The sequence below is a fragment of the Geotrypetes seraphini genome, chromosome 5 (genome assembly GCF_902459505.1).
Source record: "Geotrypetes seraphini chromosome 5, aGeoSer1.1, whole genome shotgun sequence".
In the NCBI taxonomy this organism is placed as follows: Eukaryota; Metazoa; Chordata; class Amphibia; order Gymnophiona; family Dermophiidae; genus Geotrypetes; species Geotrypetes seraphini.
Window position 1 is genome coordinate 248,941,100 of NC_047088.1, and position 10,792 is coordinate 248,951,891.

The following is a 10,792-nucleotide window of genomic DNA, read 5'->3' on the forward strand; positions in this document are numbered from 1 at the left end:
TTTTTATTATGCCCCTCCACATGTTTATTTGTATAAAATTTGTTTTTATTTTTGTCTCCTATTTTTAATTGTTATATGCATTGAAATACTTGACATTGCGTGTACCAGAAATTTTTAATAAACTTAAAAATATAAATTTAAAGGCAGCAGATATAAATTAAAAAAAACTGGCAAATAACATTTGTCACTTTACAAATTAACAATAGAAATAAAACAAAAAAATTTAACATAAAAAAATGGAAAATAAGATTACCGTATATACTCAAATATAAACCGATTTTGGGGCCAAAAAAATGGCCCATAAATGGAGATTTCGGCTATATTCAAATCATCCAGTTGTGCCGCCCCCCCCCCCCCCCCCCCCCGGACCCATTGCAGGCCTCCCCAAGCCTGCTTTGAGCTCTGGTGGTCTAGCGGGGAGCCAGGACAGGAGTGACCCCTCCCATCTTCTGTCCCAGCCAGCTCCACACCATATCAACTCCCTCCCGCTTCCGGGACCTGCAAAGGCCTACCTTGCATGCCCTGGTGGTCCAGCGGTTGATAACAGCGGCAGGATCGATCCCTGAATTCCAGCTAGACCAGCTTTCCCATCCCCATTTTAGCTTATCAGAACCAGTCCCCTCCCAGCCTCTCCTCAGCCAGCCTCTCAGCATGACCCATCCTACCTGCCCAGTGAGCAAAGACTTTGGATGGCAGCTAGATTTCTTTTTTTCACCCATAAAACACCTGGTACCTTCTTTAGCTTGTTCAAAGGTAACTTTGAACTGCCCTGGGGACAGCATCATAAGGCCCAAAACATCTATATTTGATTACACACACATCTCAATACATCAAAGGTGGACATTTCAAGCCTTCGGTAATGATGTCACCAGGGCAGCCAGAAAACCAGTATCAGCCTTCTGGATCATATACAGGGCTAACAAAAGACAAAGAAAGGTACTGCAGACAGTTACCATATTTGTGAAGACAAAAAACAAAGAGGTTACTTGGCCCCCACCCCTGGCCTCACCCCTCCCCTTGGTGGTTAACTGAGGTTTTTTTCTTCACTTTGTACTAACTGAACTCTAAGCGCAGGGGTCTCAAAGTCCCTCCTTGAGGGCCGCAATCCAGTCGGGTTTCCAGGATTTCCCCAATAAATCTGCATGAGATCTATTTGCATGCACTGCTTTCAATGCATGTTCATTGGGGAAATCCTGAAAACCCGACTGGATTGCGGCCCTCAAGGAGGGACTTTGAGATCACAGCTCTAAGGTATCAGTGTACAGCTGATGATGCTGGCTTGTTCCCTGCTCCGTCCTGTGCCATTCACTAAACTCTCCCCCTTTAATTCCAGCCCCAGCCCCAGCCCCAAAATGTCTCCTCATCTTGAGTGTCGCTGTTAGGGTTGCCAGATTTTTCAAATTGAAAATCTAGGCCCGCTCCCAGGCCTGCCCAGATCCACCCATCCCCGCGCCTGTTATGCTCCAGCCCCACCCCCACTGCCTCCTCTCGTGGGGCAGGAGGGCATCTGCACAAAGGCGATTTGTTGGAAGCTTTTCAAACCCCGGACAAAGTGCTAGGTTTTGAAAAGCCGACATCTCTGGGGAAATCCGGACGTCTGGCACCCCTAGCCACTGTGCCACTGTCTTAGATGCAAAGTACAGGCTGTCTTGTCTTCCCTTCTTCTTCCCTCAGCCTTGTGGTATGTGTAGGGCTACCAGACGTCTGGATTTACCCGGACCGTCCAGGTGTTCGGAAGGCTTTTCAAAACTTGGCACTTTGTCCGGGTTTTGAAAAGCTTTGGGCTCGGGGCCGCGTCTGGAGAGCAATGTGACACAGTGACATCGCACCTGTCCATACTTGGAAGCCCCCCAAATGCGGTTCTGAGCTTGAGAAGAGAAGGTTTGGGTGGTGGAATGGGGCATGGCTTGGGTAGAAAAGGGGAATGGTTGGGTAGAACTGGGCGGGGCTGAGGAGCGGGGCCACATGTCCGTATTTTACTCATGTAAATCTGGTAACCCTAGATATTTGTCACTTAGGAGCCAGTGCTTTAGCAGGAATGGTCCTGGTCAGCTGGTCCTCCCAGAAGGGCTGGCTTCAACAGAGCTCAGCTTGCTTGCCTTCTTCCCTCATGGGGGAAGCCACTGCTTGCCCTGTATAGGTAGCATGGAATATTGTTACACCTTGGGTTTTGGCCAGGTACTAGTGACCTGGATTGGCCAACCTGAGAATGGACTACTGGGCTTGATGGACCATTGGTCTGACCCAGTAAGGCTATTCTTATGTTCTCAGGCCGGCAGGCAGGCTCAGCAGATATCAAGAGTGGCAACTTCTGAAATCCCATAGGGTGGCAGCGCTGCAGAGCTGAGAGGGAGTAGTGATAGATCAGCAGAGTAGGGGCATCAGAGAGACAGTATAGCTTGCATTTTTTTTGCTGGTATCTTCCCACTGGCTGCAGGCTCCTCCGCGTCCTCTCTGACTCCTCCCTCCCGTTCCTGGCTGGCCATGGGCTTGGCTCTTCATTTTGATTTGAACTTAAAGAAGTCTTCTGTTCAGCTTCTGTCAGGAGTCAGGACTCCTCTCCTTCCTCCTGGTCCCAGGTCCCGGCTGGTAGTACTCGGCTCCTGACCTCTCCTCCTGTGACCTGTCCTCCCTCTTGGCAGGTTCTGGCTGGCCTCTCTTCTTTCCTGCTCTCCTCAAGCCTCAGTAAAATCTGGTAACTCTAGACTTTCCCCGAAAACAAGACCTAACCGGAAAATAAGCCCTAGCATGATTTTTTAAAAACATGCTCCTAATATAAGCCCTACCCCAAAAATAAGCCCCAGTTAAGATTTACCCCAAAACCCCTCTGAATGTTTGCAGCAGGAGGTAGTGCCCAATTCCTCCTGCTGCTGTCCCCATCATACTCCAAACCCCACCAAACACTCCATGACTCCATCCCTAACACTAGTGCTGCCTGATTTGCCGAAAAAAACTGGACTCATCGATTCAGTGACCCCCCACACCAGTGAGACCGGGACATACCTCCTCTCCGAGGCCTCCTAAAACAGCGGCAGTTGCTCTGAATGGGCTGATTCACGGAATTCCCCGCTGGGGCCTCACCCTGCCGGCAATCCACTGATGACATCATCAGTGACACAGCAAAGGGAAGTACCTAGCGGGGAAAGACTGCAAAGCAGCCCATTTAGAGTGCTGCCGCTGCTGCTCTTTTTGGAGGCTTTCGAGGTTCGGTATTGACAGTCTCATAGTCGGAGGGGTCGGTGGGGTTTTTGCTGCAAGGGGAGATGGGAGGGATAGAAAGATGCTGCATAATGGGATGGATGAGAGGGGAGGAAAGATGCTGCACATGGGGGGCTGGAGAAAGGAAAGAGGAAGAATTGGGGTGGGGGAGAGGAAGGGAGAGATGCTTGTTGTACATGACAAAAAATAAGACATCCCCGAAAATAAGCCCTAGTGCATTTTTTTGGAGCAAAAATTAATATAAGACCCGGTCTTATTTTCAGGGAAAGATGGTACTATTACTGCTATTATTAATTATTTCTATAGCGCTACCGGACATACACAGTGCTGTATAGAGTCATAAAGGATAAATAAAATATAGAGTGGAATTGTCCTAATCAGAATGATGACCACAAACTATTATAAAAATATCCTTTTAGTCATCCAATGGTTCAAATGACTTTTATTCATCCAATAACTCAATGACTCGACATGTACATGTTTCGACCAAACAGGCCTGCTTCAGGAGTTTTAGGAACCCGACGTGCTTCTCACTGTCCACCAGCACCTTGGCGGACCCAGACCCAGTCCTGTGGCTTCACACCGGCACCACTGCATGGCCTTCGATCCGAAAATGCTCCCCAGAGGACTGGGTCTAGGCCACCCAGGTGCTGGTGGATTGAGTTATTGGATGAATAAAAGTCATTTGAACCATTGGATGACTAAAAGGATATTTTTATAATAGTTTGTGGTCATCATTCTGATTAGGACAATTCCACTCTATATTTTATCTATTTGAGTTTGTGGATTTGTTTCCCCTGTTTTATTTGTAGTCATGAAGGAGACATTCCCTGCTCAAAGGGGCTTACAATCTAAACAAGTGATCTCAAACTCGTGGCCCGGGGGCCACATATAGTCTGCCAGGTATTATTTTGAGGCCCTCGGTATGTTCATCATAATCACAAAAGTAAAATAAAACAGTTTCTTGATCATATGTCTCTTTAGCTATAAATTAAGACTTAGCCAAAAGGAAAGATTATATAAACTACAAAGAGTTTTTTACCTCATGCAAAATTGTCATTTCTTTAATAAGACATTAACTATTTTTTCTGAGGCCCTCCAAGTACCTACAAATCCAAAATGTGGTCTTGCAAAGGGTTTGAGTTTGAGACCACTGATCTAAACACTCCTACTCAGAAAGGGAAAACAAAAGTCAGCTTGCAGAATCCCTAGCTTCTTGGCATTTCTTTACACCTTTTTTCTCCTTGTCTCTGCTGTCTACTAGTGGGAAACCACACAAATACCAACAGCGCATCTATTGGCTAATCTGAGAGAGTAACTGACTTTTTCACTGGCTGTTTCCTCTTTGGGGCCAAAATCTATTAGGAAATGAAGAACCAAGACTAGTGAGCTCAGATTAGAACAAGATTAACCTAAGATTTCGTAAACTGCTGAAGTTCTACTTTATTTTGGACTTTTGAATGGTCCTTGTTATATAGGAAGGATCATATTTCAATTTTAATATACTACTCCTACTATGAATCATTTCTATAGCGCTACCAGACGCACGCAGCGCTGTACAGAGTCACAAAGAGTAAGAAAACGGTCCCTGCTCGAATGGTTAATCTGCTGGCTGGGTTGGAGGGCATGAGGGGAGTACAGACAATGAAGCCATTGTGACATCACTGATGAGGTTGGCTCTTATTGGTGGAATGAGGCATTATGACATCACAAGCTCAGCTCTGCTTCCCAAAGACTGAAACTTTTCACACTACTACTATGAATTGTTTCTATAGCGCTACCAGATGCATGCAACGCTGTACAGAGTCACAAAGAAGAAGAAAATAGGCCCTTGCTCGAAAGAGCTTACAATCTAAACAGCCAAGGCGACAAACAGGATGGCATGGATGTAGTTAAGGAGAACGGTTAATCTGCTGGCTGGGTTGGAGGGCAGAGGGGAATAGAGGACAATCAAGCCATTGTGACATCACTGATGAGGCTGGCTCTTATTGGTGGAATGAGGCATTATGACATCACAATTTCAGCTCTGCTTCCCAAAGACTGAAACTCTTCACACTACTTCTACTAAATGAATTATTTCTATAGCGCTACCAGATGCACGCAGCGCTGTACAGCGTCACAGTCCCTGCTCAAAAGAGCTTACAATCTAAACATAAATTTAATGTGTTTATTTTTGACTTTATGGTTTTGTAACCATTCTGAACTAATTGGTTTGATACAGTACGCAAAAATTGTCAGCCTACGCTGTGAGTCTTTTTTTTTCTTTTTTTCTTTCATATCAGGATCTTAGAGAAAAGTACAAAGATGAAAGACTGACGTCCATAACAAACCATTTTTTTTTTCTCTATAGCATCCTCTTTGCAGACATTGAAGGATTTACCAGTCTTAGCCTCCCAGTGCACAGCTCAGGAGCTGGTCATGACATTGAATGAGCTCTTTGCCAGATTCGATAAACTAGCAGCTGTAAGTTAAGCTTTTTAGAGTGTTGTTTTTTTTTTCTTTGCGTGTTTATTTCACTTTTTAAATGCTCTCACATCTTTGCTGTAAGCTGCATAGAAGTTCAGATAACTCTAAAAGGCAAACTGCTGCGAGAGTATAAACAGGCCTCACAATTTCCCTCCATTTTTCTTCTAGGAGAATCACTGTTTACGCATAAAGATTCTGGGTGATTGCTATTACTGCGTGTCGGGGCTGCCAGAAGCGAGGGCCGACCATGCTCACTGCTGTGTTGAAATGGGAATGGATATGATAGAAGCGATTTCGTAAGTATCAGATTTCCAAAGGAAGAGTTGGTGTCAAAATATCGAGTATGTTCAAGGCAGTCTCTCCGTCTGCAGTCTGAGGGGCATTTTCGAAAGAACGTCCAAGCCAGAATTGGGTCATTGTGTCTAACATAAAAATGACCATCTCGCAGCCATTTTCAAACAGGAAAAATGCTGGGATTTTACTGTAAACTGAACTTTTTCCTAAAAACAGGGAAAAAGTGAAGTTTTCAGTAAAATGTGGGGGTTGCAACCCCCCACACACCCACAACGCCCCCACAACGCAGCACGATGTCTATTAAGTAAAGTGTGGGGGGTTCCCCCACACACCCTCCCGTCGGAGCACTAAAAACAGTAATTTAGAGCGGCGCGGTGGGCGCGCGCTGCGCTCAATTGTCTGGGCCGCGCCTTTGTCCCGGCGCGCATTTTGACCTGACACCATCCCTGAGACTAGCCTTACCTGCGTACATTCTGGTTCAGCAGTTACTTGTCTAACTTTGTCTTGAAATCACCTGGAGGGTGTTTTCCCCTATAACAGCCTCAGAAGAGCGTTCCAGTTTTATACCACTCTCTGGGTGAAGAAGAACTTCCTTACGTTCGTACGGAATCTATCCCCTTTTAACTTTAGAGAGTGGCCTCTCGTTCTCCCTACCTTGGAGAGGGTGAACAACCTGTCTTTATCTATTTTGTCTTGAGTCCCTGGAGGGTGTTTTCCCCTATAACAGCCTCCGGAAGAGCGTTCCAGTTTTCTACCACTCTCTGGGTGAAGAAGAACTTCCTTACGTTCGTACGGAATCTATCCCCTTTTAACTTTAGAGAGTGGCCTCTCGTTCTCCCTACCTTGGAGAGGGTGAACAATTTGTCTTTATCTGCTAAAGTACCCTGATAAGGCAAAGCATTCTTTCTGAAGCAAGAGCGATGTTAAATGAAACCGGGAACGAGGTTTCTCCACCTTTATCTGTGCGGTATTTTTTTTTTTTTTTTCTTTGCCCCTGAGCATCTGCCACTCCGACTCGTTTTATTATCAGAGCCAGGAGAAGAGCATGTTCTGCTGTGCAAATGAAGCACAGAAAGAGACGATCTCTGTGGAACAGGACAGACTGTTATTGATGGAGTGCTGGCTGCCTCTGGTCATGTGCAGATTAACATCTGCAGCTGCCAGTCGGCACACTACAGGCACGCAGGGCGTCACCTCAGCTGCTCCCCTGCCCCCTATATCTCAGAGCCCGTTCGACTGCAATGCATCGGAAAACGAGGAGACCAAATATTGAGGCTGGTGAGGTAAGTTTGAGTTAGAGCTGCGCTTACAACTTAGGCCTTGATGCGCAAAAGCTTTCCGTGTCACTAAGGCAGTCTTACTGCCGTGGAAAGCTCTCCTCCCGATGCACAAAAGGGTTCTCCGTGGCTGCTACTGATTCTCATAACATCGATAGCCCTTTGTAAATGCATTGTTAGCGTTTAAACGAGCTCTCCTTGTAATGCACAAAATGGAACGCCAACCCCCCTTTTAGGATCATCATTTTCAGGCAGCTCTGGGACTGCTGGTAGTTGTCCTGAGTGTATTTGTATACGGATGCTCTGATGTTTCTATCTTCTATGCCAGTGGTTCCCAACCCTGTCCTGGAGGAACACCAGGCCAATTGGGTTTTCAGGCTAGCCCTAATGAATATGCATGAAGCAAATTTGCATGCCTATCACTTCCAATCATATGCAAATCTCTCTCATGCATATTCATTAGGGCTAGCCTGAAAACCCGATTGGCCTGGTGTTCCTCCAGGACAGGGTTGGGAATCACTGTTCTATGCTACCGATAATTGTTTCGAAATTTTGAGCTGTTCTTGTTTTGCGCCTCTTGTGCATATGTTTTCTTATGTGTCCAGTGTGTTCCCTTGGATGACTTTAATAAAAATGATTTGCAAAAAAAAAACCCCCAAAAAACAAACATTTGGGGCCAGCAGTGAGAGCAGCGGCTGCTGACTTAGCTCTGGCCTGCTTTTTTTTTTTTTTTTTTTTTTTTAATGGGCACTGCTATTTTGTGTCTGTCGTGTGCTCACGCAACAGCTGCGCCCTTCTTAAACAAAAAGCTGATTGTGGCTCTGGAGCCGGCAGGAAAAGCCGCAAATCAGCTGCCGGCTCGCTGATGGTGGCTTCAGAGCTGCCGTCAGTTGGGCAGAAGAAGGAGAACGGCAGCCCGCAGACCGCCAGAGGAGCCTTGCCTAGCGAATGCATCTTCTGAACAAGTGCCAGGCACCCGATCGAGAAAAATCGCTCCTACCGCTGTATTTTTTACTGTGGTGTCGGAGCATTATTCATCGGGGCCCTAGTGTACAGCTTTCTAGTTCAAGCGTAAATAAAATATTTTGCTCCCCAAGTAATATGTAACCAGCTGCGTACAAAAATGCGTGCACATGGGTCTGCCCAGTCAATGCAGTAGAATGTGCACATTCACCACTTTATAAAATACTAGTATTTTAGCCCATTACATTAACGGGTGCTAGAATATATGTCTGTCTGTCTTTATTTCCATCTCTCTCTCTCTCTGTCCTGCTATCTTTCTTTCTGTCTGTCTCTCTCCCTGGCCCCCTTTGTCTGTCTGTCTTTCTGTGTCTCTCCCTGTCCCTGTGTCTTTCTTCTTTCTTTGTCTCCTTCCTCCCGCTGGTGGTAGAATATATGTCTGTCTTTCTTTCTGTCTCTCTCCCTCCTGGCCCCCTTTGTCTGTCTGATCTTTCTGTCTCTCTCCCTGCCCCTGTCCCTGTGTCTTTCTTCCTATCTCCTTCACTACTTCCCCTGTCCAGCAGCCGCAGCATTCCCTCTCCCTCCATTTACCGCAAGAGGAGCCTGCACGGACCTAACAGCCTGAGCCCCCAGCGTGTAACTTCCCGGCGGCTCCTCTCATGATCGCCGCTTTCTCCGATGCAGGAGCGGCTTGTGAGAGGAGCCGCTGCAGCGTCTTTGAAGTTAAAAAAGAAACTTACGGCCCGGCTCCATGCTCGGCCACCGCGGCCTGCAGCCACCGACAGCAGCAGCAGCCGACATCCGCCCTTGAAGAGAGAAAGAGTTCGCGGCATGCGCACTCCTACCTGCGGTGCCCTACAGCGCACAGAAAACGGAACACGCGGTGGGAGCGTGCATGCGCGGCTTAGGCTTTTATTATATTAGATGCTTAGAAAGTAGTGCATATAAATTCTAATTTGTGCTAAATTAGTGCTTGTTAATTATCAATTAGCATGGATTGGCTTGTTAACTCATTAAGTTATGCATGCAGATTGACAGTGCACACTTAGAAAAATTCTTCTAGTTAATTAAAACAATTTTTTTCTTAATTTTTATTGAATTTTAAATACAACAAGGATGCATAACAATAATACAGTATTACAATTAAAAAAAAAAAAACCCACGGCTGTTCTTCTAAGGTCTTAATTTGTGGATGGACTGACTGTACACTTCTCCCTCCGCATCCACGGTGGTTAAGGGCAGAGCCAGCCCGAGAATATTAAAAAACCGCAAATAATATTCAGGCCCCTAACCCCCGCTTCCCCCTGGCTATTTTAAGCCCTGTAAGCCCCCCTTAAGCCTTACCTGGTGGTATAGTGGGTTTTTGGACAGGAGCGAACTTCCCACGCTCCTGCCCTGTGCAGATCGCTCACAGGAAATGGCTGCCTTGAGCTCCCGTCGTCTCTCGAGACTACGACGGGAGCTCAAGGCAGCCATTCCTGTGAGCGATCTGCACAGGGCAGGAGCGTGGGAAGATCGCTCCTGCCCCCGATAACCCGCTAGACCACCAGGTAAGGCTTAAGGGGAGGCTTACAGGGCTTAAACAGCCCGATAAAAGAAAAATGAATTTTTGGTTTCAAATCGCGAATAAGTGAATCCTGTAGATACGGAAACCGCAAATACGGAGGGGGAAGTGTATACAATGCAACATTGGGACCCACCTATAATGTTGGTGCTTTGGAATACCATATTTTCCCACAATATCACAACTTTGTTGCTGAATCAGTTGTCTAATATGCCAAATACCAGGGTTTTTTTTTTTTTTTCCAAACCCCCAATTAATCATTGATCCTTGAATCTTATACATAGGATTGTTCTACATGGAAGCCCAGGATGAATCCTTCCATTTAATCTTGACAGCTCCACAGATCTATTTGTGCTTTTGAAAGCAGCACTAGGAGTAATTACCTTTTCCACTGTCAAGCAGTTTTAGCCACAGAAAGGGCAGTTGAATATGTGGGCAAAACGTAGATGATGATTCTATGCTAATGCTAATGTTTGTTTTATATTTGTCTTAACTGAATTATGTATGTAACGATATGCTAAACCGTTTAGATTTTAAACGATATATAAATTTTTTAAATAAATATTGTCCCCTGCTTTTACATGCATCACTATAAGGCAGTGGTCTTCAGCCTTTTTCGTGTAAAGGGACCGCAGTGTGACTACAAGAAAATCATATGCATGAATACAGGATGTCCGGTGCGGTACTCGGACAGACCCCCCAGGAAAGAGACTTGGGATTACTTGTAGACAAGTCAATGACGCGTCCGTGCAATGTGCGACAGCGGCAAAAAGGACGAACAGAGTGCTAGGAATTATTAAGAAGGGGATCACAAACAGATCGGAGAAGGTTATCATTCCGCTGTACCGGGCCATGATACACCCCCACCTGGAATACTGCGTCCCGCCGTACATGAAGAAGAACACGGTACTACTCAAGAGGGTCCAGAGAAGAGCGACTAAAATGGTTAAGGGGCTGGAGGAGTTGCCGTACAGTAAGAGATTAGAGAAACTGAGCCTCTTCTCCCTTGGAA

General features: G+C 46.0%; 1 protein-coding gene across 1 annotated transcript in view; it reads left to right on the forward strand.

Annotated features, from left to right (window-relative positions):
* The window catches only part of ADCY5 (adenylate cyclase 5), a 477,676-nt gene that overhangs the window by 331,579 nt on the left and 135,305 nt on the right, over positions 1–10,792 (forward strand). Inside the window, 4 exon segments of the mRNA XM_033944132.1 lie at positions 5,570–5,603; positions 5,605–5,682; positions 5,854–5,981; positions 7,205–7,262. Of these exon segments, the coding sequence (XP_033800023.1) occupies positions 5,570–5,603; positions 5,605–5,682; positions 5,854–5,981; positions 7,205–7,262 (298 nt within the window).